This window comes from Melospiza georgiana, chromosome 8 (assembly GCF_028018845.1).
Source record: "Melospiza georgiana isolate bMelGeo1 chromosome 8, bMelGeo1.pri, whole genome shotgun sequence".
Taxonomy (NCBI): domain Eukaryota; kingdom Metazoa; phylum Chordata; class Aves; order Passeriformes; family Passerellidae; genus Melospiza; species Melospiza georgiana.
The window spans coordinates 8,770,448-8,796,337 of NC_080437.1; the positions used below are offsets into that span (position 1 = coordinate 8,770,448).

The window sequence follows — 25,890 nt, forward strand, 5'->3', positions numbered from 1 at the left end:
GGAGAAATGTTCCTTGTCTTAAAGAAACCTCATCTTCCTGGCTTTTGAATTGTACTTTCCTGCTGATCAACAGTGTGATAACAAAGTGGAATTTGTAACTTCTTTAAGGATGTTTAGAGTTTTATTGATACCTGAATTTGCATTTTAGCGGTCATGTGCCTCCTCTGGAGATTGTTATTTGTTGTTTCTGGTTTGCAGAGCGGACTGACGCCCCTCCACCTGGCTGCCCAAGAGGACAGGGTCAATGTAGCAGAGGTGCTGGTTAACCAGGGAGCTGCTGTCGATGCACAGACAAAGGTATGAGCACCACTGTCACATGAAATATTTCCTTCCAGGGAGCCATGAGCCTCCAGACAGGGCTAGGAATTGATTTCAGGGTGAAACTGAAATCACAGCAGGGAAACATTCCTCGTAATAAATTATTCCGGAATATATCCTAGAAATGGAAGATACATAAACTTGGGTGTTTAATGTCAAGCTCAGCCTTTGAGCAGTGAGCTTATTTCTTGCCAAATATTTAGATCAATATAGGTTTAGATTGTATCCTGTTATTGTGCTTCACTGAAGGTAAGTGGGATTGATCTAGTTATTGAGTAAGGAAACTCTTATCTAATGTGAAATACATATGTGCAGTGGTGGTCCATTTCAAATTTACTTGCCTAAAAATAGTTTTGCTTAAATATTTGGACTCCTAAGTAAGAGACCTGGATTTTCAAGGTGCCTGGGGATGGTTTTTGGGACCTCCAGCAATGACACCTCCTACTTCACAGTATTGCTTTTTAAGATCCGTGTCCTGAAGCAAAGACCCTTTGCAGAAGAGGTTTTATGCTCCCTAATGATGTACAGTGCACAGAATTTAATGATAATGATCTCAGTGTGCACTTACATTCCTCATGCATTGTCTAGATCTTGGAGGCATTCCTTTAGCTGGGCAAGAAATGAGTTCAGATCAAATACTTGGGCTGTAGTGGATCAAATCAGCTAAATGAAGCAGGTCTCACAATGTGAGCTGCACTCTGTTGCAGAGGAGTAGCTTTCACAGCTCTGTGCCAGGTGTATGCCACAAGTTGGGTGCTGTGCTTGCATCCCAGGAATGTCCAGGTGTGTCAGACTGCCCAGCAATATTATCTCATTGCACTGACAGCTCAGAAAGGGCTGAGTCCATCATCATGTCTGGCTGCAGCTCAGCTGATTATAATCTGTGGCAGAGGGAAAAGTCATTGTTATCTGATTTCTCTACAGTGTAATTCCAACTGTACCAACTGCTGATTTCAGTGACGTATCCTGACGTAAACCTGAAAGAGTTTTGTTAAAATCCCAGGAGCATCTCCAGGTTTATACTTTTGTAACATGTCCTCAGTCTGTATTTTAAAGAAGAATCAGTCAGGGTTCTTATCTGTCGGATCACCCAGTAGCAGATGAGATCTGCCCTGGTTCATTCTTTGCGCAGTTTCTTCAGGTAAATGTGGTTGCCTTCCTAGAGGTAATTTCTACCTGGTGTTGGTTTCAGTAGCAGGACATTGCAGAACCTGTTCTTTTGACTTGGCCAGAGCTGAATCACCTCCCAAGCCATACAACTCATCTGAGTGTGTTTGCCTGTGCCCCTCTGTGCAGTGCTCTTGGCTGTCCCACAAATAGCAAGCAGTCTGAGGGGACATTTATACTGACAGGTGCAGGCAGGCACACGTGTTTGCTTTGCTGGCTCTCCAGTGTCCAAACAGGATCCCATTCTGGGCTGCAGTGGCCTTTTAGTCACATTAGGGTGGTGGAAACCTCTGAGCTACTGTCACAGCTGAGAGGCAGGCAGGGCATGTCCCAGGGACAGCCTGGTGCAGCTGCAGGAGCTCTGCACTCAGATTCAGAACATGCAGTCATATTTTACTGTGTGCAACAGGGTCAGTAATAGCCATATACTTTTAAAGGAGACAGAAGTGAATCTCTTGTTGTTCACCCTCATTCCTCAGTTATATGTGTAACTAGTGTGAATAAAGAATAGGTTCCCAGTACACTCTTGTTTGCTGCCCCATAATTGTCAGGAAGCAGCTCAGGGACTCATAGGTGAAGTTATGTTGTATTTAAGCAGGATTGCTTTGGGCTATAAGAAGTCGCCTGTCTGGGGAAATTCTCCCTCCTGTAGGCTTCTGTGGGGAAGAGCATCCACAACATCTTCTCCTCCTGTTCCCCCTACTAGTTAGTCCTCCTAGTTAGCCCTCCCTGCTGTAGGGCACTGTGTGCTCCGTGGGAGGAGGGTGCCCACATGCCTGGCAGGGCTCTGTTAGAGTGGAATGAGCTCAATGCTCATGCACTGGCATGGGCTTGGTGCTTTTCCACGAGCTTCTGAAGGGTCCCATCTGCTGGGTTTGTGCAGCAGTGAGCCCTGCAGGCTCCACAGAGCCAGCCACATGGAGCTGTCTGCCTGATACAGGGATATATCCTGGGATAAAGGAAAGGGCCAATGCAGTACCGGGTGTTTTAGCAGGGAATCGTTTCTGGATAAAGTGATGATCACCCAAATTCCTTCCTGGAAAACCCTGAATTTCTACATGAAGGAAAAATGTTATTTTTCCACGAGGCCATACTTTGACCTCATGTTCTATACAGTGAAGGTTACATGATTGCCCTGTAAAATAGCAGCCCTGCAGTTACAAGCTCTCCCATTTAGATGGATTAACTGTACGTCCTGCCTCTAAAACCAGAGGCATTGGGGGACAAGATAAGCAACAGCTGAGTTGGCTTTGGAGGCACTGTTGCTATGCTTGCATGTTTGCACAATCCTGTCCAGCATGTCCAGTTGGGATTCATTCCTTTGGACACACAGCAGCAGAGATGTGGCCATCCGTGCCTTAGAATCAGTGAAGCAGCACAGCTCAGAGTGACATTACGTTGGGGATCTCTGCTACCAGTGTCACCACTAACCTTCTGTTTTCTTCCCTCCATTTCACATCCATGTGCTTCTCTTACCTCAGATTTCAGGGTGTGGATGACTGTCCAGCAGTGCTTTTTTTGTTGTTTATTTCTTCATTCTCCCTCCTTATCCTATTTCTCATTTTCCCAGGATAAGCAAGCACAGATTGTGTCACTCCAGCCCAGTACCTGTCAATAGGAGAACACTCCATGTCATTTAATTTAATATCACCAGGTCATTGAACTCTTGAGTAGGGACCAATGAACTATCATCTTCCTTGTCTTTAGTCACCATTTATATATAACTTACCCTCCCTGGGGAAACATCTAGAGTCTGCAGTTCTGACACATGGGGTTCTCACCCTGCTCACACTCTGGGGGGTTTTCAGGTGGTTAAAGGAGAAGATGGAGCAGAAACACATTTTGCATCTTGAAGCTGTATCAGGGAAGAAAAAAAAATCCAGTATTGCAGAAAATCACTTGTACAGGGGATTAGTCTGTATTATTAGGATCAGTTCTGCCTGTTATGAGCATTTTCAGAATTGCTCTCAGAAGTGAACAGTTGCATATGTGGGTCTCTCTTTGGGTGGTTTCCCTCCCAAGAAATTTTTTTCCTGACCTTTGTAGTAGAAAAAAGCATGAAAGGAAGAATAGCTTCTGGTTATGAAGTGCATTTATTAATAGTGTTGTGGGATCCTTCTGGTTTTGCTGCATCAATTAACTAAATAGCCTCTAATCCCAGAGCTGCAGGAGTCTAAATCAATGCTGAAGTGTAAACAACACTGGTGCAGCAGGGCAGAACCAGTGCCTGAGAGGCCATAAGGCTGCTTCTGCAACTTGAAAATGAAATTTTGTTAAGTAGTTTAAACTCAGCCACGTTAGAAAACACACTTCAGGTGGTAAAGTTTGACATGTTTCTAAATTGACATGTTTCAATTTAGAAAGATTTAATATTTGAACTTGGTGTTCACAGAAGGCATGTTATGTCCTGCAGCAAAGGCAGCAGCTCTTGTCTACTCTGACATTGCATTTGTTTGCCTGAATTTAGGTATGCTAAATGAGTTTTTGGTGCTGAAAATGTGCTGTGCAGTATCATGCTTAATACAAGGCATGCTCATCCATTCACAGTAATATTGGGAGTTGAAAATCAGTCTGGAGCCATGGCTGTGAGCAGATATCCCTTCTCTGGGGGTCATGCTGAGTGTCAAAAGATGTCCTGGTACATGTGATGTTGCTTTTGTTTCAGGGCTTTTGTGCTGCTAGTTGGCACGAGTAAATATTGTTTCATGGCTCAGCAGGTCCCCACATGTCATTTTTCCACTGTTTTTATCCCATTGGAGAGTGTGGCTGTGGGATACAGCAGTACTGTGATGGACTGGCAAAGGCAGACTGAGAGCAAAGTGCAGCTTCAGTCAAGGATGAAAAGCAGGGTTTGGAGATTTTATTTTAGTCAGTCTCTACACTGCTCTTGGTGTTGGGGCTCCCCTGGGGGAACTGATGGTCTCCCAGTCCCTGGCTGGTGACTGTCTGGGAAACAAAGCCTGTATTAAAATGCCTTTTGTTTCTAAAACTGTAGTTTTGGTAGGAGACAGTGGTGGCTGAGAGGTCACGATGTTCTTTTGCGGGTTGAGCTAGGATTTTTATTTCAGATTTATTCAGGTCTGCCTGCTTTGTTCTGACAGGAGCCCCATAGCAGCCTGAGATCATAACAGTGATCCAGCTTTTCCAGTGGAATATCTAATTCTCAGATGCAGGAAGAGATAAGAAGAAGGCAGGGAGAGTGGGAGGGAGGCAGGGAAGTACTATTGAGAGAAAATCGCTTTCCTACAGCACAAATACTCAAATTCAGGTCTTCAGTTTATCTTCATGGTGCATTATCTTTCTCTCCTTGGCTCTCTGTATGTGCTCAGTTGTTAGCAAGAAGTTTCTATGAAAATTTCCAGCCTGATAATGTGCAATAATGAACCTTTGCAAGGTATTGCAGCATGTTAGGTCCTGATTCAGCAAGGCAGGGAAGTGTCTGTGTGTGTACACTTAGGTTGGCCTGTTTCATTCAGTCAGGCCTTTGTGATCTTTGGATCTAAAGCAATTTCTAGCTCTGTAAACAACAATGCTGTAGCTTCATTGTCTGACATTTACGGCAGAAAAACAAAAACTGAGCAGCTTGAGAGTCAGCATGACTAGAAAGATGCAGTAATTCAAGCTGCTGAGATTTATGGTTATTGCCAGTGGAGGATATTAAAGTAATTCACTGACGTGATATACAAGACTTGTGATAATTCCCCTCAAAAGTAAAAATTGAAGGGCAAGAGAATAAGGAATTCTTTATGTGTTCCATTAGAAATGAAAAGTTCAGTATTTCTGATTTTCTTTTTTCTTGGCACCTATTGTAGCTTCCCAGCTGCTAACTCCCCTGGTGCTGCTCATTCTGTAAGACAGCCAGAAGGTGATGTCTGTTAGAGCTGTGTTAAACAAAAGCCCTGGTTTTCTTGGAAGTAACTTTTTCAATATTATTGTGCCTCCTAAATCCCTTAGTGCTTTGCCAGTAATTAAAACTAAGCCTGAATGGCTGTGCAGAAATTTATGTAATTGTGAGCTGGGTTTTGTTCTGTTTCTGCTTTTGGTTTTGGGGTTATTTTAATGGGGTTTTTGTTGTTTTGGGGTTTTGTCTGTTTGTGGGTGGGTTAATTATTAATATCTTTTGAAGCAAAATATTTTAGCCTCCCAGGCACCTTTCTGTAGACAAAGAAAGTAGCAAGCTCAAGTAGCCTTGAGAATTGCTGCTTTTATTGTTAATTTAATTGTGTAATTGCAGAATCAGCCAGCTGGAGTGTTTCAGAGCAGTCAGTAGAATACCTTGGTTCATTGGGGATCCTGGGGTACAATCACTGTGCCTTCCTGAGCTGGCAGGAGCTGAGTGCAGGCACCTGAGCAGTCAGGGATGTCCTCCCAGGTTTCAGGCACTGAGAGGGCATTTTGCTGACCAGTTTCACTTTGGCCATGCCCTCACTGGCGGCTGGGAGCAGGAAGATGTCCTGTGCTGAGGGCCAGCCAGCAGTGGCACTGTGTCACATCTCTGTCCCTCTGCTGTCAGCGGCTGCAGGCCCAAACAGGACCTGACACAAGGGGACCACAGGCTACAGCAAACTTAAAAAAGGAGCTCCCAGGACCCTCCAAGGACCTCAGGCAGGGGACTGGTGCTTTGCCAGCAGGCTCAGCAGGTGCCCACAAGGCTGCTGGGGACGTGTACAGTGCCCGTGGCAGGAGCTGCCTTTCAGTGCACACCCCTCCAGCTGCCACACACAACATCAGAGCCTCAGAGGAGCCTCCTCCAGATCCAGCTGGATTGTGACCCTGGAAATGTCATGATTTCCTCCTTCTCCTCCCAATTAACAGTGCAAAAGGTTTCACTTAGTCTCTGATTTAAACAGCAGATTGGTCAGGATTGTCAGAGAGCATCAGTAATTGCTCCTCCAGCCATTTCTGTAGGCACCATGTGTACGTCTCTGTGTGTACCATTTCTAGAAGGAAACTGTCATTGCACTGCAGTAAATATGGGGGGTTTGAGAGCTCCTTTCTCAGCATTCATTGTTACAGGCTGGAGAGGAGCCTTTACAGATCACTTCAAAGGGAAAGCTGAGATCAGCTGGTCTTGGCTCTCTGATATGCTCCAGATTTTAATGTTTTGGGGTTATTCACAGGGGGTTCTTGGCAGGTGGTCCTTGACTTTGGATTTCATCTCTCCAGTTGGTTTTATGCTGTCTTTTTTTTTTTTCTTGACCTTGCTGGTCATGTTAAGAGGCCTGTATTTTGAAGAGGGAGAAGGGAATTAAGATTTTGTAGGACAAGGTCTCACAGCCTTATTTTTTTTTTTTTTCTGCTTTTTGAACTGTTTGGATAGCTTGGCCATCCTTTAATCTGAGTTTATCTTTGGCCCGTGTAGAGGCAGGGGCTGTAGAAGCTGTGTTTGAGGTACATGACTGTGAGTCATCACTCTGCTGGGGAATCAAGGCTCTGGGCAGCCCAGGGAGCCCTGTCAGAGTCAGACTCCAGGCTCTCCTAGGAACAGGAAGTCATTTGGCCAACCTTAGACTAACAATATCTGTAAGATGAGCTCCATGTGTACAGTTCACGATGACGTTTAAGCTACTGCTCCAGTTCTTACCACTGTGGGCCATTATTCTGTGCAGGGAAAGTTCCTTGTAGTCATTTGGCATCTGATCCAATGTTCACATAAGTCAGCAGAAAGTTTCATTCTGCTGATGCCAATGGAATTTCAGTTCAGTGCTGTTTCTGGCACTGATTAACTCATCCTGGTTGTCAAAGTTAGTGGTTTCTTTAGATGGCAAAGGGTATATCATTAACTGGAAATGAATGGCACACACAAATTTAAAGTAACTTTCACAGCTACCATCTCCTAGCCTGTGTTAATACAACTGAAATTAGGTAACCTTGTGTGAACCACTCCATAGTCCAAGGGAAGTGGTCAGCAACCTGCAACACCACCTAGAGACACACACACATGTCTATGGGTTCAGATGGGATCCACTTGAAGGCACTGAGGGAGCTGGTGGACTTACTCACTGAGCACTTTAATTGACTTTCGTGAGAAGTGTGGTTTTTTTCAAGGCTGGAGGATTTTTCACATAGTCCAAAGAACTAAACCTTAATGGGATTTTTCCTGTTTCATGCCTGTTTGCTTTTTTTAACTTTTTTTTGTTTTAAATCAGTGCACGTGTGTGATATCCCCCTCTACTAACTGCTGCTGTTCATTCTAGATGGGATACACTCCTTTGCACGTTGGCTGCCACTACGGAAACATAAAAATCGTCAACTTCCTCCTGCAGCATTCTGCAAAAGTCAACGCCAAAACGAAGGTGAGTGTCCCAGCTGTCCCTGGGGGGGCTGCCCTGCTGTGTGTGAGTGCTGTGCCCACCTCAGGGTTGCTTTCTTTCTCTCCTGGTGCCTGCAGAACGGGTACACGCCGCTGCACCAGGCGGCGCAGCAGGGGCACACGCACATCATCAACGTCCTGCTCCAGCACGGCGCCGCGCCCAACGAGCTCACTGTGGTAAGTGCTGGCCTGGGAAAGGGCTCTGGTGGGACAGGAAAAGAGCAGGGGAAGCCTGTTTCCATCACCACCACATCCTCTGCTCCATCATCTCTCCCAGAGATTTGATGGGAGAGGGAGAACAAACATCTGAAAACCTTTTCATTTTCATCCCATTTCACCCCACTTATATATCCTGCTACCCAAATATTTACTTCCATCAGAAAACATAAACAATTTTTATTTTATTTTACAATCTTCCCTAATTAACCAGCATTTCCTACGCCTCCCCTTGCTAACGTTCAACTTGTGTTACGAATGTTTCAATTGCTAGAATGGAAACACTGCCCTGGCCATTGCTAAGCGACTTGGCTACATTTCAGTTGTTGACACGCTGAAGGTGGTGACAGAGGAGACCATGACTACAATTGTAAGTACAGCTCACTTCAGCAGGGAATGGAAGAATTTTCCCAAAGCCAGAGTATGACTATGACCAAACTTTGTGTAGTTACATGACTACCAAGATTCCAGTCACCTATTTCTTTTTAGCAGTATAAAGTCGATATTAAGTGAAACATGAGCTGTCTGTTTTTAAGGTAGTAGGCACTGTGAGGATGTGCAGAGAAAGAGCACCAACTGAGCAGAAAAAGGACTGGTAAAACTGCAGCGTTTCTCCGTACAATGTTTGTCCACACATCTTGTTGTTTAGGGAACAATTTTGCTGCTGAAAAGATGCTCCTGCAGGCTTGTGTAAACAGAAGCTGCTTGAGAGCATTTCCCGACCATCTGATGCTTAATGGCTTGAATTTGACCTAAGAGAACCCATTCCAATATTTAAAAAATGGTTGGAATTTGCTTGAAAGCTCCTCATTGTGTGGTTTCTGGCCCCTTCCATGGGATGGTGAGAGGCTGTATTCTGCAAGCAGCCACAGCCAGCCCCTGAAACCCCAAATCCCCATTCCCTGATGTGGATGAGAACTCCAGCTTGTGTGTCCTGCCTCTCAGGAAGCATTAGCCAGGAGACACTGAGGGGACTAGCAGTGGTCAAACATTACCTGCTGTCAGGAACACTCACAGAATCCAGAATATGTCTCAGAAGGATCTTTTGTTCGCTACTGTTTTGCCAAATTGCTCTCTGAAGAAGTTTTCTGAGGCAAGGTACCTCCATGCATTACCACAGTAATAAAGCCCAAATTTGGTCTGAAGAACATAAATTCAGAATATTGGCTTTCAGTAACTATTTTCCTTTTTCTGATTAAAAAGATAAAACGCACATGTATGTGTTTTTAGACATACCCGGTGTGGAAAAGAGTTACTTTGTGTGTTCCATGTTTTGCCATTGCCCCTTTGTGTGGTCTCTCTGTGCAAGCAGGTGGTTGCAATATGATGAGCTTTTGGGATGACAGGCAGATTTTAGTTCTCTTACTGCATGAACCTTTTCTTCCTGGCTATGGTTTCAGTAGTTTACAGAAAATCCACACAAAAGGTAATATAAAGGAATATGCTAGAAATTAATGCTGATTTTTTTTTCCTTATGCATTTTCTCTCTGTTTTCTCAGGAATAAATTTCTCTTTAGAAAGATTACAAAACATTTTTCCACACAGAAGAATTTGATTGGAGAATATTATACAGGATAGCAAAACTTGAATGACTACCTATTGTTTAATTAGGTAGCTGCAGGAAAACCACATATTTGTGCTAAAATCTCTCAATATCACAAGGCTGTTCTTGGCTTTCAAAACCAAGGTGCTGGGAATGTTTGTCCTCATAAAGTGACTGACCATTTATCTTCTGTACATGAAGAGTAGAGAGATGGTGGGTCAGGCTCTGAATTGTGCTGGAGGAAATGTTAGATGCTCAAAGACCTATACAACCTCAAATACCTACTCTAAAGAGAAGCCCAGAAATAATTTCCATTAAAATCAGAATATTCTGCTTATCAGTGTGTAGTTTTGGATCTTGGAAGTCTAGATGTGAAATCTGATTTACAGTTGAGGGTTTTAAAAATTCAGTTTGTCTGCTGAGACTTATATTTTGAGGCTTGTGGCTAAACAACTCCCAAAGCTAAATTTAAAGGCATCAGGGATTAATGTAGCTAATTTTACTATAAGTTATACTCAAACACCAATTTAAAAAAAAACCCAGTAGGACCTGGAAAAAAGTCCTGTGATTTTGCTGGTTTAATAATGTTTTTAAAATCTTTGCAATTCCCACAAAATGAATTGCATTAGGATTTTCTGTAGGTTTTGTAATGTTTGAGCATGGAGGAGCTCTTCTGCCTATATCAAGTGATGGCAGTAGCCTAAGAAACATGAAATGCCAAGTGAGTGCTCATAAGGCCAGAGAAAAACTGAAATCTTTTAAAATACGTGAAAATGGAAAGGCTATTTTGCCATCCTCAACTTCTTAATGATTTCTTATTTGCTTATGAAGCATGAGAAGTAATGGTGGTTAAAAAAAATACAATCTGAAATCCCCATAAAGATGGGAGTGGGTTTTTGTTTGAGGTTAGGTTTGGTGGGTTTTTTGGTGTTTTTTTTTTTTTTTTTGTTTTTTTTTTTTTTGGTTTTTTGTGGTTTTGTTTCATTTTGGTTGGTTTTGTTTTTAATTCCACTGCACTCCTTGAATGATACCTCTGCAGAAGTTCTGGTCTGACCCAGACCTCTACCCATGGTTGTTGTGCTGGAAAAGTAAAAAGTACATGTGCACGTCATTCTCAGGATACAGGTATTCTAGGAACAGATTTCAGGTGCATTCAGAACTGTCTTTTCTGCTTTTGTTTTTCTTTATATTGGTCTTTGAATCTGAATCAATATAAACATAGGGATAAAAACCCTGCAACCACTTCTGAATGTCTTTCATGCACGAAGCCCTTCAGGGGTATCATTTAGCCTGCATGTGGTTACAATTGTTCTCATTTGTGGGAAAAACACACAATTCATGCTGAGGCACCTCTGAAAAAAATTCACATAGGTTCAGCTGCTCCCAAATTGCGGAATTCTTCTGATGTCCAAGGAGAAATACTTTGCTCAGAAGGTTTGGTTTTATTAGAGATGACATACTACTCTCTTAAAATTTAGATTACTACCTAGAGTCCTTATTAAGCCCCCTAAAATGAAGTTCATTTCAGTATATTAGATTCTTCTTTTGATATCATCATCTAAGCTTACTGCTTGAGCTTTTTCTGCTACGACAATATGAACATCATTAAAAAAACAAATATAATATTGCCTATTTCTGTAGTCTTTTTAATTTATAGTTCAATGTGTCTTTAAAATAGAAAGTGATTAGGAAGCTAAAAAATGTGTTGTTTTTCTAACTGCAGATAAAAACCTTATCTTGCATTTAATTTTAAAAATAACTAGAATTTTAAGAAAAAATATGCTCTAAAATTGCTTTTTTCTATTACAGACTGTTACAGAAAAGCACAAAATGAATGTACCAGAAACCATGAATGAAGTTCTTGATATGTCTGATGATGAAGGTATTAAAAACTTTAATTTTTTTTCCACTCTTTGTGGTTGTAAGAAATGTCTGTTTAAAAAACCCCAGACTAACACACATTATTTGCTGGATATGGTCATTGCACATCTGTTATTGTTGTACATTGATTTTTGTTGACACATCAATAGTATGTGCTTTTCTTTAATTGTTTTGTTTATTTAAATCATGCAGTGCGTAAAGCCAATGCCCCTGAAATACTCAGTGATGCTGAATATTTGTCTGATGTTGAAGAAGGTATTTGTGCATTTTTGTATTGCACTGATATTTAACTTAATCCTCTTCCCTTTATTTCATCTATCTGAAAACTAATCCTTTCGGATAATTTTCTTATTATCCCACTAACAATAACTTCTGCTTTACAATTAAGAGTGCTTTCAAAAATTCTTGGAGCTATTGCTGATAATCCTCTAACATTTTTTTCTGAATTTCTTATGATTTTTTGATCAAATTACCTTCACTTTCCTGGAATAATCATTTTGCTGATGCTTCTTTAAAGTGAATAAATGTTTTATTGTTTGAACTGAAAAATGAAATACTGGACAAGAGGGTAAGATATCAAAACACTTTGGAAGAAATGGCTGATAGTTGAAGGTAATGGTGGAAACAACAATGTTCTTGGGTTTTTTTAAAAACAAATGACTGTGCTCCATTTTCTTGTTTTCCTTTAGTCAACCTCTCTTTCCTCGTCCCTATTGATGTATTTACTTCTAATTTTCATAGCATTCAAGCAGCAAGGTGTAAAAGATATTTCAGTCCATTGTGTGCAGCTCTTGTTTAATTCATGCATCGAGGCTTTTGGTTTGTTCCCCATCTGTCATTGTGCAGCTCCAAAAGGATCATGTTCTTACCATACATACATGTTTCCCAAATAGCTCTCCTGGGCCATTGTCCTGCTCCAAACACTGCATTGTTCCAGCTGACAGGAACACTGATGCATAGCAGTGTGGGTGAGCAGGGCAGGAATTGCTGTGTCCCTCTGCACAGAGAGGTGCAGACCAGAAACACCCTGTGGGGAGCCTGGGTGCTGGAGCTAAAAATGTCAATTGTAACCTAGGGGATCCTTTTGAAAGCCAAGTCTGGGGAGGTTTATTCTCGTCCCTGACTAAAGCAGGTAGTACAATTGGTTCCTTGCATGTTGCAGACTGTGTTCTGCACCCATGTTGTTGCCAGGGGAGCTGAGAGAGTCATTTATACAAAACAGTCCTGCTCTGCATCCTTGTGTCTAAACTGGAGAGGGAGATCTGATGCATGGACAGCTCTGGGGCTGAGGAATTGGCTGGATGGGGCACTCAGAGTTGTGCTCAAAGGCTCAGTGTCCAAGGGGAGACCAGTGATCTGTGCCATTCCTCAGGGACTGGTGTTGGAGCTGGTGCCATTTCAGTTTTGTTGGCAGTGTGGACAGTGGGATCAGTGCACCCTCTGCAGGTTTGCTCTGTGGTGTGGGTGACATGCTGGAGGGGAGGGATGCCACCCAGAGGGACCTGGACAGGCTGGAGAGGTGGCACTCTGTGAAACTCATGGTGCTCAGCAAGGCCAAGTGCAAGGTCCTGCATCCAGATGGGGGCAATCCCAAGCATAAATCCAGGCTGAGTGGAGAATGGATTTGGAACAGCCCTGAGGAGAAGAACTTGAGGCTGTTGGTAAAAGAGAAGCTCAACATGACCTGGCAATGTGCACTTGCAGCCCAGAAATGTCCAACTGTGTCCTGGGCAGCATCCAGAGCACCATGGGCAGCTCTCAGCAGACCCCACCCGGATTGCTGCATCCAGCTTTGGGTTCCCAATGTGAGAAGGACATGGAGCTGTTGGAGCAAGTCCAGAAGAGGCCACAAAGATGATCAGAGGGCTGGAGCACCTCTCCTGTGAAGCCAGGCTGAGGGACTTGGGGTTGTTCATCCAGGAGAAGGTTCCAGGGAGGCCTTAGAGCACCTTCCAGTACCTAAATGGGACCTATAGGGAAGTTTGAGAGGGACTTTTTACAAGGGCATGTTCTGACAGGACAAGTGGAGTACAATTGATTCCTTGGATTTAAGGTACCAAGTACAATTGGTGCAATTGTACTTGGTACCTTAAGGGGAATACAATTGGTTCCCTGGATTTAAGCTGAAAGAGGGTAGGTTTATATTCAAAATTAGGAAGAAATTTTTCACTCTGAGGGTGGTGAGAAGCTAAAGCAGGTTTCCCAGCGAAGATTTGGGTGCTCCATCCCTGAAAGTGTCCAAGGCCAGGCTGGACGTGGCTTTGAGCAACCTGGTCGGGTGGAAGGTGTCCCTGTCCGTGGCAGCAGAGTTGGAACAAGATGATCTTTAAGGTTCCTCACAACCCAGGCTGTCCTGTGATGCTGAGGTGACAGGGTCTTTTTCAAACCCAGGCTGAAAGGGAGCTCACAAATCAGATAACAGGGTTTTGCAAGGCTTGTGATGAATTGCAGGCTTTGAGGCGATAACCACTGGCCTGTGTCTCTTCCCTGATTTGCAGATCTGTAAAGACAACTCGGTGACGCCCATCACTCAGTGTTAGTGGGGTATTTATATACAGAGCATCCACTCACACCAGTCGAAACAAATCTGTTCAAGATGCTGAGGCACTCTGACAAGTCTCTGAGCCAGGGAGCTGATTTCCAAGCAGGAGAAAGGCACAAATTTAGCAAACAAATCCAAGCTCTCCCTGGCTTGGCTGGTGTTCATATCATCAGCCAAAACTCTTCAGTGAGACAGACTTGTTGAATGGCTTCTCAATGAGCCACAACCCTCAAGGTTTCTCTCATAAGAGAAATTTGGAAAGTAGAGACTCAGAGCTCAGGGACAAATGTCAGGAAACCATTTCCTTGTGTTTTATGTCTTGCTGTGCCCACTAAATAAGTATTTACATGGGAATTGTGTAATTTCTCTTCCCTGCTGAGGACAGTTTGGTTTGGAGTCAAACTGGTTGAGAAGAGATTTTTTTTTTTATTCTTTTTCCTAGACTGTTCTGGCAAGTCAGCCCAAGTGAGGTTAAGTGTTGGGAAACTGCTACACTGCAAAAAAAAAAAAAAAAAAAAAAAAAAAAATTCCATCCATAAACCTAATCAGGCGTGGAGAGTTTAGACATTATGAAAAACCAGTTATTCTTGAGCTTTGAATTTATTTATATTTTTTATTTGGCCTTCAGGAGATAACAAACTTTTTGTGTGTAAACCAGGACACAGTTTTAAACCCATTTAATGGAGATGCCTGCCTCAGTGATAATAAGTATCATGCTAATCAATCCCTGGAAGATTAGACAGATGTCCTAACAGAACGTGAATGCACACTGCCTGATCCCTGAGTAGGTGCTGGGATACAGCAGTTTGAGTGCATGTAAGACAGGTCAGAACATCACCATGCATGAAAAATCTGTTACTGGTTGTTTTGGGTGTGGTTGATTTATTATATTTTTTAAGCTCAGTTTTCAGAGTTTCTTTGGCTCCATAAAATTTCACAGGTTCATAAACGTTTCAGTGGTTTGGTACTGGCCTTTCTCCATACTTTGTGAAACCAAAACCTTGGCTACAACTTGAAACATCCTCCTTTTCCCTGTGGCTCTGCCTCTGCTGCCATCAGGACAGCTCTGGACAGGCTGTGATGAAGGAGTGGCGAAATCCTCAGGTATCTTTAGCAGAGCCAAGCGACAAATGCTCATCTGGATCCCAGCCTATGATTAAATTTTGTCTGGGACTTTTCCCAAGCCACATGATGCCTTCTCTCCTGCTGCCAGAGAAGCCTGTGTTTCTCACTGGCCTCTAAAAAGAACACCTAACCCTGTGCTCCTGCAGTTCCCAGCTGTAGGAGACATGCTGGGGGACCAGGAAAACAGGGAAAACTTGGGATGAGAAAGATGATAAGAGGTAAGAAAAATATTCTTGGGGAGAAAAGACTAAAAACACCTCCAAACCTTCTATCCCAGAAAATAAAACCAAACAAATTGAGTGAGGGATAGGCTGGAACATAAAATGGGTGGCAAAGTGAGCAGCAGTGCTTGCTGCTCTCCAGAAGTCTAAAAATATGGGCCATCAGTGAAACCACAAGAGGCAGATCCAGCTTGAAAGGGCTGCTCCTCCTGCCGGAGGTAGTTGACTTTTATGACTTCTTGCAAGGGTCCTTGGTGTGGGGAGCATAAAACGTCTACACGAGTTCAAAGTGTGACTGGAAGAATTTAAAAAGGGGAAAAAACACCCAAAAACGTGTTCATGACTATACAAACCCTCTTTCAGGTTTTGTAAACCTGTGCTCCAACCAGTGCCAGCTAGAAAAATGTCCTGGAGTACTTCTGCTGGTCCGTGTTCCCATGCTGTGCTGTGAGATGTGGCTGCTGTCTGAGACAGGGTGCACTAGAACTGATGGGCCTTGCTTTGACTACTGCTGCTGTTTTTCCCTGGACTTTGAGCTGTTTCCTCTACTTGTGATAGCTGTGTTTAACCATTAGCAGGGACATCGCCTTTCCTCAACGTGTGGCCTGTTAGGAAGGGAAGGATGGCAAAGGCAGCAAAGCAGTGCGGTTTGCCATCCTCGGTGCTGTCTTCGCATCCATTGTTGGTGTCTTTTCATCGGTGCCTCATTGTTGGGCATTTCTCTGTGTTTGCGTTCGGAGTTTTGTGTTCACTCTTTCCTGGGACCTTCTCCGCAGGAATTCCGTGTGCCGAGAGCAAACACGGCGCTCAGGGTTACCTGGAGCGCGGAGGATTAGGCTGCAGCACCTAATTAAACAGAGTGGGATTGCTGAAACGTGCACCACCCATTCTGTGTGCCTCCCACGATCACCAAACAATGTGTGGAATTCTTTGAAATCACCACTCCTAGGCGCAGCTTTTCCTTTGATGAGCGCATTTCATCAGAGTAATCCTGCCCCGGCTGGATTAGCTGCGGAGCAGGATAGCATCTGATGTGTTTTACGGCTCGACTGAATGGGCCTTCGTTCTCACTGCCTTTGACAAACGATGCCCTTAAAGAAAATGCCTCCTCGGTAGCGTAGCGCTTTTCTCCAGGTATTGCAGGGGCAGAAGTTTCCACATTTAGTGGCTCAGTTGGTAGTTGCTGAAAGTCGCCCGGATCTCTCGCTTCCTCGCCTCCCAGCATCGGTGCGGTTCCCTCCGTGTCCAGCAGCCCCAGACGGAGGGAGGGGATGTGCCCAGGGTGGGCTCCATCCCCCAGCCCCGGGGTGTGCCCGGCCGGGCTCCCTCCCCCGGCCCCGGCCATGGAGGGAGGGAGGGCGGAGGCAGCGCCTTCCCCGCAGCCCCGGCATCGGGTTACAGAAAAACTACACCCTCGCAGCACCCCTATTTACATACAAATAACTGGAGTGCCTGCATTTATGTCACCATTCGAGAGGCTTGCCAAGGGAGGCTGTAATCCAATCAGCAGAAGCTTTAAAGGGATGTCTGCAGAGTGATTAAAAAGGGATTTTTATTTTATTTTTTTTAAACTTAGTACTTTTCGTTTTGTTTCGTATTTGCAAAGAACTTTAATCTGAGTTGAGAGGACAAAGATGCACATGTCCTAAAATACATGCGAAGAGATCAAGATGTTAAGAAGATCTCAGTTGTTGTGTGGAAAGCGAATATGACCCACAGGGATTAGTTTGCTTGTGCTGGTTTGGAGATTAAGCCTAAATCACTGCTTAAGGACTAATAGGACTAATAGGAATTCTTGGAAACACCAGGGGAAAAAAATCTTATAGACCAGGCTGGTGAAAATGGCTTTCCAAAACAGTAAGACTTTTTAAAGTTTCGCTTGATGTATCATGTTTCTTTTTCGCGTTTTTGAATGCTTTACGGTGTATTGTGGACTTTTTAGCTTTTTATCTGCTGCTTAAAATGCTGGTTGTTGCTGGGCTGGAGGAGAAAGTTGGTCTGTTTGTTTGCCGTTTGCGAAGCAGTAGCTGAAGGGGTATTTTTAGACTTGATTGTTAGTTTAAAACCGGAGCTCGCCTGTGGTTTCCTGAGTTTGGTGAATGGAAACCAGTCCAAACTCCTTGAATGAAAGCGGGAAACGTGAGGCTGGGCTCGGGAGTCGCTTACCTTCGGGATCGCGTTGTTGTTAAACTTCTCTGCTGTGCAGTTTAAACCCAACGCTCCTGAAAGGGTTCCCGACAAAGGGGCAGAGTGGATGTCGGCAAGCCGTGAGTTGGCGGGGATCTCTCTCTGCTCCGTGCTGTTGTGGGAGCGGGGCGGGGGGACCCAACACGGCAAAAGGCATATTTTGGCCGTGCTCTGTCAGTGCAGGAATGTAGGTTCGCGTGATGTAATGGCATGCAAATGCTCCCCGCCGGGCAGCTGCTCCGTTAACCCTTTGCGGCGCCTGCCCGCCGCTCCCTACATCGAACTTTGCTTCCTCTTGGGGTTGTTTTGGATAGACCAGCTCAGCACCTCCTTCCGTGCGGATGGCCGTGTCCCACGTGTGCCGGCTGTGTCCCCACCGCGGGGATGGGGCTGCGAATGGGGCAGAGCGGGGTGCGGGCAGCGCTCACCTTCGCACACCGGCCTGGCAGCGAGGAGCGCTTCATTTAAAAATAAATCAATTAATTTTAAAAAGTCACGTCTTGCATTCAAACGTGCAAAAGGCATTGAGAAATACTCAAGGTGGAAGGCGGGCCTCTTCCTCCCCTCCTCAGCCTCCATTCAAGCTTGCTGCACTTTTCAGGACTGGTGGCAAACACGCTGGGGGTTGGTTTGGTTTTGTCGATTGGTTTGTTGTTTTGTTGGGTTTTTTTTTCTTTCACACGGAGTGATCCAACTTTGTCGGCTCGGGTTGTTTTCTTTTTTTTCATAAGGAAAGCAAAAGTGAGCGCAACGATGCAAAGTACAGAGGAGCCTTTTAGCTTGCTGAGACGATTGGGCAAAAGTCATCGCTCGTATAACTTTATTGGGCTTACGTCAAGGTGGAATCTTGCTTCTTTCGTTCGTCCCCCAATAAAATTATTTTCTCAGGCAGACTCAGAGGGTGGATAATTAACATCCAACGTGGAAAGAGCCTTAGGGAAAGTGGGGGTGACTGGATTGATTCCTTATTGGCGAGCAGGGAAGGGCGTTATGGCTTAGTAAGCGCACAAACATCTGCCCTACGTGTAGCTCTGATTCCAGCCTGGCTTTTGTCCCGGCAGGTGAGGATGCAATGACAGGCGACACAGACAAGTACCTCGGACCCCAGGATCTGAAAGAGCTGGGAGATGATTCCCTGCCTGCTGAAGGATACATGGGCTTCAGCCTGGGAGCGCGCTCCGCCAGGTACTGTGTTGGCTGCTTCTCGCGTTCGTGTGCGCCCCAGGAGCGAGTCTTTACTCTTCCACACAGCTCTGCAGTCTGTTCTGAAGTGAACTAGAGGGGGTGTACATCCTTTGAAGCATATGCTCATGGCAGTTTTATTTCATACTCTTTATTCATGTTGGCTTCTTATGGCAGCGATACATAAAACTGAGCTATTCACTTTTTCTGGTCTCTGTTCATTGCTCTGAACATCTCCAAGGCACCTCTTTGCTAGCAGTCTGCAGCTGCTCTAGAAATTGATCCAGCCTGGTTTCTTTAGGCTACTAGTGGTCAGACTGATGCTCACAGTAGAGGACTCCTTAATGGGTGTGTTTTGCTGAAGAATGTAAATGCCAGAAAAACTGAATGACAAATCATTTTGCTACTTGGTGCTTTTATTTCTTTAAAGGTGCTAGTGAGTAATCCAACTGAGAAAGACAACATTTAAAAAAAAATGCTGCTCCCTCCTAAAAAAAAAGAAAAAAAGGGCAAGGCAAGTTTCCCCTTAATTTGTTGGCGGATTTATTTTGACAGGGAATGGATTACATGTTGCTAAAAACAGGCCAAAGTTCCTGTGAACCTGATAAAACATTGTAACTTAATGTGTTGTCTGACTCATGTTAATTTCAATGCAGGTATTTCCAGATCAACATTTTAGATTTTAGTTTTGAATGTTGCTAGAGCCTTCAGTGTGCGTTGCTCAAAACAGTTAAAACTGTGTGAGCAGAGATTGCTTCCATAGTTGTGGATTTGCAGTGTAGTTACTGACAGTTGAATTGTACTGAAGCTAATAATTAAACCTCATAAGCTGGAGCCCTGAGGGCTTTTTCCTATGCTGTAGTTTAAAGATCTGTTTTAAAAAGTGAGTTCATTGTCTAACAGCAAATGGCAACTCCCATAAGGTGAAGCTTAGATGTCTACCCTTCAGTTGTGTTTCTTATGGCCACATTAAAAATGCAAGCACGCAGTGGAAATTTGCTCTTTAGTAGTCCCCGGTCATGTTGTGCTTGATTTACAATTTTTAGGGAAGTTAATAAGTATTTATGAGATAGTACATTCATGAGAAATGCCAAGATGCTTTAAGTAGTCCATTAGCCAGAAAATCAGCAAATCAGATCTGGAGGGAGAATCTCGTGTCATAGTAAAGTGAATTAGCAAAGTTGACATGCTGCTTTCCAGTCTGGTGTGAGCAGGGTGATCACAGAGCCCTGCCACTGTGCCCAGGGCTGGAGCAGGGCACTGGGGATGCAGAGGGAGCATCTCTGTGTGCAGAGCCCACACTGATTTACCCGAGCCCTTTCACCCCTCGCAGCTCTCTGCTTGCACAGGCTGTGCAGGTGGGAGAGCAGATTGCACAGTCACCATCTGTTAGGGAGATCTGAGGTTCAGCCCCACGTTACCTTTTCTTTGAGAGGAATCTGATATTCCCATGCTTCTGGTTTTAGCAGTGCCATTACTATTTGTTGCTGCCTAGCTCATTTTTTGCGTTGCCCATGTTATGCTCAGAGGAGACAAATACAGTGTTTTATTTCTGTGAAGTATTTAATTTAGCAAAAAAAAAAAAATATTCTGTGGATGTATCTTACTGCTGATTCTGAGTGTAACATTAAGAAATGAACACATTAAATATATAAGCCATCCAGCCATAACATCTTGCTTTTCTTGTCTGATTCTTTGCTTTCTATTTCTCCTGTTTCTTTTCCAATGTAAATTGCTTTAGTCCAAAAGTCAGGTAAGAAGGCATGGCATCGTGTTACATCTCTCTCATCTTTCTGCTGCTGCCATTGCTCATCTTCATTTTATTTAGCATTGGAAAGTGACATGCTTTTATTTTGGGGAGCAGGGGGTTTAGCCCTAGAGAGTATCCCTCTGTTATAACAAATATAACTTAAATTCTTTATGCCCTTTATCATGTAAAACTCTGCTTAACATATGCCTACAGTGTGTAATTAAGATCCCAGTTTTGCTTCCAGCACAAGAAGGGAACCGTGTGCTAAGGAATTAGAGAAATTCAATTAGCAGCTACTAAATGCATGAAACACCTTGTAGAGTTCTGAGTGTGAAAAGTGTTGCTAGTTCAAAAGTGTAGTATGTTGGTGGATGTTGCTTTGTATTAATTCACGTTTTTTACTACTTTATTTTTTGTCACGTAGCAAGCATGTCTAGGCCTGCAGCATGTTTTTAGCACATACCATAATGTACCTTCCAGGGCTAAATGTAAAACACTCCTACGTTGGGTTAATTGCAACACGTTAAGAGTACTTCTGAATAGTTTAACATGCACAAAATAATTCCCAAACATCAGAATCAGTACTTAGTTGTCATTAAGCAAATTTATTTCTCCTTTCATTTCAAACTTATTACCCTTTCCTTTCTAACTACAGGGGTAACTACAGTGTTTGTAACAATGTCAGAAGTGGTTTAGCCACGAAGAGAGTGACATCACAGTAACCTTGCTCTGAGTTAAACCTGCCTCAGCAACCTGAGCTCTGTGGGCAGGCATTGTGATTTCCCCCAGCTCCCCTGGGACCTGCCCTCGTGGGTCCCCTTCAGGATTAGGGCACGGAGATACTTATCAAAGCTCATCTAAATACTTGAATACACCTCTCTAGATTTATTCTAAAGCCACAACATTACTGCCAAAGCAGTCAGCATCTGCTGAGATTTTGCTTATGCATATCGTAGGGAATATTTAACTATAGTCAAATAGTTCTTATTCCATTTTCCTCCTTGTTTTTATTTCACAGATTGTTTATATTTTGCCATTTGATGCTATCCCTGGAAGTTGCATGTATTAATTTTTTTGTTTTTATTTTCTGTTCACCTCATTGTCACCCGCACTTTCTCTGATAACTGGTAAATACAACAGCCTCCGCTCCTTCAGTTCGGATAGGTCCTACACGCTCAACAGGAGCTCCTATGCCCGGGACAGCATGATGATTGAGGAGCTGCTGGTGCCAGCCAAGGACCAGGTACGTGCTGTGTCCCTGCCACAGGGCAGCTGTGCTTCCTTTGTGCAGTGTGCAGGCCCCAGCCGTGCTTCCAGAGGCTCTGGCTGCTCTCTCAGCTGGGAAGAGGGGCAGGAAAGGAGCTGTGGACGGGAGATGGTGGGGTTGCCATTCTCTGGGTTTGATCCTGCAAGGGGCAGGTGGTGGGGGGCCCAAACCAGAAGAGTCTTAAGGGACCAGTTATGTCTCTGAGTGTTATTGGCTGAGGTCAATGGGTGCTCCTGTGAGGCTCCTGTGTGTCTTCAGAGTGCTTTGATAAGCTGGGAGCAATGAGTTTGACACTGAGCAACCTTTGTACTGCACGCACTGGGAATTGCTTTGCCTGCCCTGTCCACATGGAGGGGACTCCCAACTGCTGTCCTTGTTTTTTCACTCCTGGGAAGAATTTGGCCTTGTAAAGATTAAGCTAGTGTAGACTCTTCAGTTTATATATCTTCCAAACACTTGTGCAATGACTAATGCAACAAAAGCAGCATCTTTTGACCTGATGATAGCGTGGGAAAGCCTTCCCAAAAGCTGGGGATGGTTGAGTACAGTATACTTTGTTTGTGAGTTCCCCAGCATTTTCCTTGGTGGACTTGCTTCAGATTTCCAAATCTAACTGAATTACTCAAGAGTTTCTTGATACACAGAAGTCAAAGACCTGCTAGGAAGCTGGATGAAAATTCACATTAAAATCCTTACTTGGAAAGGACTGGAGTGGAGTGGAACTGTTGTTTATGCCCTGGAAGAGTATAAGGTGGATTGTAACGAAACAGAGCTTTTCTGCTGCTGTTTTCACAGAGCATTCCTGCAGTGGGGGGTTATTGATCTCAGAGGATATTTTTATGGGGAAAAGGGTTCACAAAACAGGACTTGTACATTTTAAACCTTGATTGTATTAGTCTGTAAATTCTATTGTGGGATAAGCTGTCCAGTTTTACTACAGCTTTTACACAGTTCTGGTAGTGTTATGAGAATGGCAGAAATTGGGTTCTCTTTAGCAACAGAATGTTTACCATTAGATTGTTACTTTTAAGTGAAATGCTGTAAACCTCCAATAACCTTAATTTGCAACAGCCTTCTAAGGAGAGTTTCTAAAGCTTGCATAGCAGTGATTTTGTGGTTTTGTTTGGTTTGAAGTCATAAAACAAAATCTGCAGCTACTGGTGCTGGAAATTCTATATCAGGGCTGAGCACCTAAAGCTGATTTGATGCCTTTTAATAGTAAGACTTCATTAAGCATTCTTGATACAACGGAAGTTTCAGAGGAGAGGAAGACTCTTCAGTCTGAGAATATATTGCATCATTTTATGATTCTGGCCATGTTTGTGATTCCCATTAAAGCAGATGGCATGGATTGAGCAGCTAGGGTGCACAAAACAAGGCTTAAAACCAGCTCTGTGCTTAACAACTCTCAAAGGATGTGGTACTGGGAAAAAATATTAGTCCTGTCTTGAGAGGTCAGTGAAGCCATGATTCTCTGCAAAACAAACGTGAGAGCAACAAACTATCTTCATGAGAATGGGAGACCAGGTAAAGCTTTCTGCCAGGACTCCTCCAAACCTCCGTGTCCTGACAAAAATATATCCATCCTCTGGAATTCCTGTGGCTTCCTGCCCAGCCCTGCCCTAGCTTTTGGCTGAAACAGGAGAAGTGTGTTTGGGAGATGGAGAATAACCCTGCCCCTCTTTCTCATCCCTCTGTACATTGATGGGCTCCTAGATAACCTCTGCTATGGCAGGACAAAGCAGGGGAAAAAAAGCACCAATTTGTGTTCCACCAATGGGATTCACAGGAGCAAGGATCTTTGTGGTTTGAAATCAATATTCTGAAAGTCTGTCTGGGAACTGAGAGGAGTTAAGGCTATTTTGGGAATCACACTGCTCTGAAACAGAGTGATCATTGCCTGTCTCTGTATGCCATTTCCTCTCCTTTTGTACGGCTCAGACCTGTCTGGAGTTCATGGCAGCAGCAAAGACAATTATTGGGAATTAATTTTATCACAAACATCAGTATGTAAAAGAGAAAGGAGCATTTGCCTGCCTCTTGGTCTGGTTAAGACAGCAGGTCCCATCACCTTTCCCCGGGATCCCTGGTAGACTTGGGAGACTGGAAAGAGTCAAATGAAGATTTGAAACCATTCTTACTTAACCTCACTGCCAGCATAGCACACAGAGTGTTAGAGAAGAGTTTCTAATAATTCTTTAGAAGTCATGTTATTCTCCATTGTTTGCATTTGGTGGTTTATTGCTGACCCTGTTCACAGGGAGCTCTGAATCCGGGCCACACTGTACCTCATAACCTGGCTGGAGCAAAGTTAAAATTTCTGTGTTCTGGCGTGTTCCCTTGGATGCAGCAACTCAGACTAAATCCAAATGACTTCTCCATGGAATAATTTACATCAACCTCTGAATTTAATCAGCCAAAGGCAGGATGACTCGGGCTGTCCATTAAATAGCAGCTTGCTGAATCACTTCAGTCTGGATAAATTCATCTGGGAGGAAGCATAATTTTTTCTGTTTGCTGAACTTTGATATTACACAGCCTGGATATTCAGTTATGCAAGCAGCAGGATCCTCGCCAGCAGAACCCTCAGTATTTTTATACACACATTTGCATCTAAGGCTGCCACACCCTTTAGCAATGCATTTTTAATCTCCCTCAGTCCAAGGAGGGAACACTGGGACCTGACCAAACACAGAATGGATCCTGTGATTTAATGTCACTGACACTGTAGTATCTTCTGGACTGCTTATATTGCAACTTACACAGGAAGATTTTTTTTTAAATTTTTTTTTGCCTGCATGGAAAATCCAGCACCTCAACAGGCTGAAAAAATGAGATTCACAGATGTGTGCTGTGTGTAAGATGAGTGGGTCCAGCTATCAGCTTTTCCTACCCCCTTTCTCCACCAAAATTATTAGCTGCAGACTTTGGGCTTTTGCTTGCTCTGCACATGTCCAAAAGATCTGTTTGATTGCGCTTGGTCAGAAAGGAATGTTTTATAAAAACCCAGTCACCTGGTGTACAGACCATGTCTGAGGGCATGAAGCTGGACTGAGGAACCCATCCAGGTGTGGAGGCAAACCTAGAGCACATCCAGGTGGAGAAGCACCTCTGTGCTTCTGATTATTTTGGAGTGATGGTATTTCCTTGGAATTTATATGGCTCTGTGTTTAGTTTTCCATATCCCACTGCTAAGGGAACATAAGCATTTTTTATCTGTGTGAAAAATCATCCTTTTTACAGGACACCTGACCCCACATTTATTTGTTGATGTGTGTCCTGTACCCCGGTGCAGTGATGCTGTACAGCTTAGCAGGCCTTTCAGGGACCAACACCAAATTTTGTTGTTCCTTTTGGCCCATCTCTTGTGTTTCTTTACTTTGACCTATTTTTGATGATAAAGTTTATCACTGAGCAAAACAGCACATTTATTTTTGTTTATCTGAATTTTTACAGTGCCTGAGACAACCTGTCTGAATCTTGCACTGTTTGGTATCAAAAGTAATAATGTGCTCAGTGTGAGCTCATACAAATCACTTGGAACAGCAGAAACTCACAGTGTTGGCTTTCCTGCCTGAACCACAGGCTCTCCAGGAAATGTTGGAGAATCCCTAGTGTCTTATTGGAAAGACTAAGAAAACTGTCTTCATTAAACTTAATTACAACACATATTTCAAATGGCACCAATTAAGTCCGCTTTGGATGCTTAATTGTCATTGTTTTGACAGCATTCATTTTACCTTTTATGTCTGATGCTGTTTAGCATATGCAAGTTTGCCCTCTATTGTTGTTGTCTGTGCTTGAACTGTGAGGCCTCAAGTACATCTGTTAGAGCCCAGAGTTTAACAAAAGATCCTTCATAGAAACATTGAGCTAGGAAAGGGAGGAGGCACCGAGCCAGGAGTGACAGAGCAAAGCTGCACTCTGCAGGGGTTTCTGTCAAAGAGCACTAAATTACAGTATCAATAGTTTTTGGAAGGAAACCTAGGAAGAAAACCTCATTTCTAATGAAAGAAATGCCTAAAGAGTGCAGATTTTTGGAAAGCCCAGAGTGATGGGAGTGTTGCATGTTCTGGCCAGCAACACAGCAGCTATCTGCCTGCTTATCTTGTGGACGCTTCTCAAGAGAAGAACTGTTGTGTGTTTATGACTGAATTTGCCAGATTTACTTCTAATGC

General features: G+C 43.7%; 1 protein-coding gene across 16 annotated transcripts in view; it reads left to right on the forward strand.

Moving 5' to 3' along the window:
* Window positions 1–25,890, forward strand: part of ANK3 (ankyrin 3) — a 280,780-nt gene that overhangs the window by 190,819 nt on the left and 64,071 nt on the right. For 13 of the 16 annotated variants that reach the window (XM_058028741.1, XM_058028737.1, XM_058028738.1 and 10 more), the window contains exons 18-24: window positions 199–297; window positions 7,683–7,781; window positions 7,877–7,975; window positions 8,289–8,384; window positions 11,367–11,439; window positions 18,575–18,698; window positions 21,586–21,688. In XM_058028741.1, coding sequence (XP_057884724.1) covers window positions 199–297; window positions 7,683–7,781; window positions 7,877–7,975; window positions 8,289–8,384; window positions 11,367–11,439; window positions 18,575–18,698; window positions 21,586–21,688 — 693 coding nt within the window. The remainder of the gene's footprint in view (window positions 1–198; window positions 298–7,682; window positions 7,782–7,876; window positions 7,976–8,288; window positions 8,385–11,366; window positions 11,440–18,574; window positions 18,699–21,585; window positions 21,689–25,890) is intronic. The other 3 variants (XM_058028739.1, XM_058028744.1, XM_058028746.1) reach the window with 1 other exon arrangement.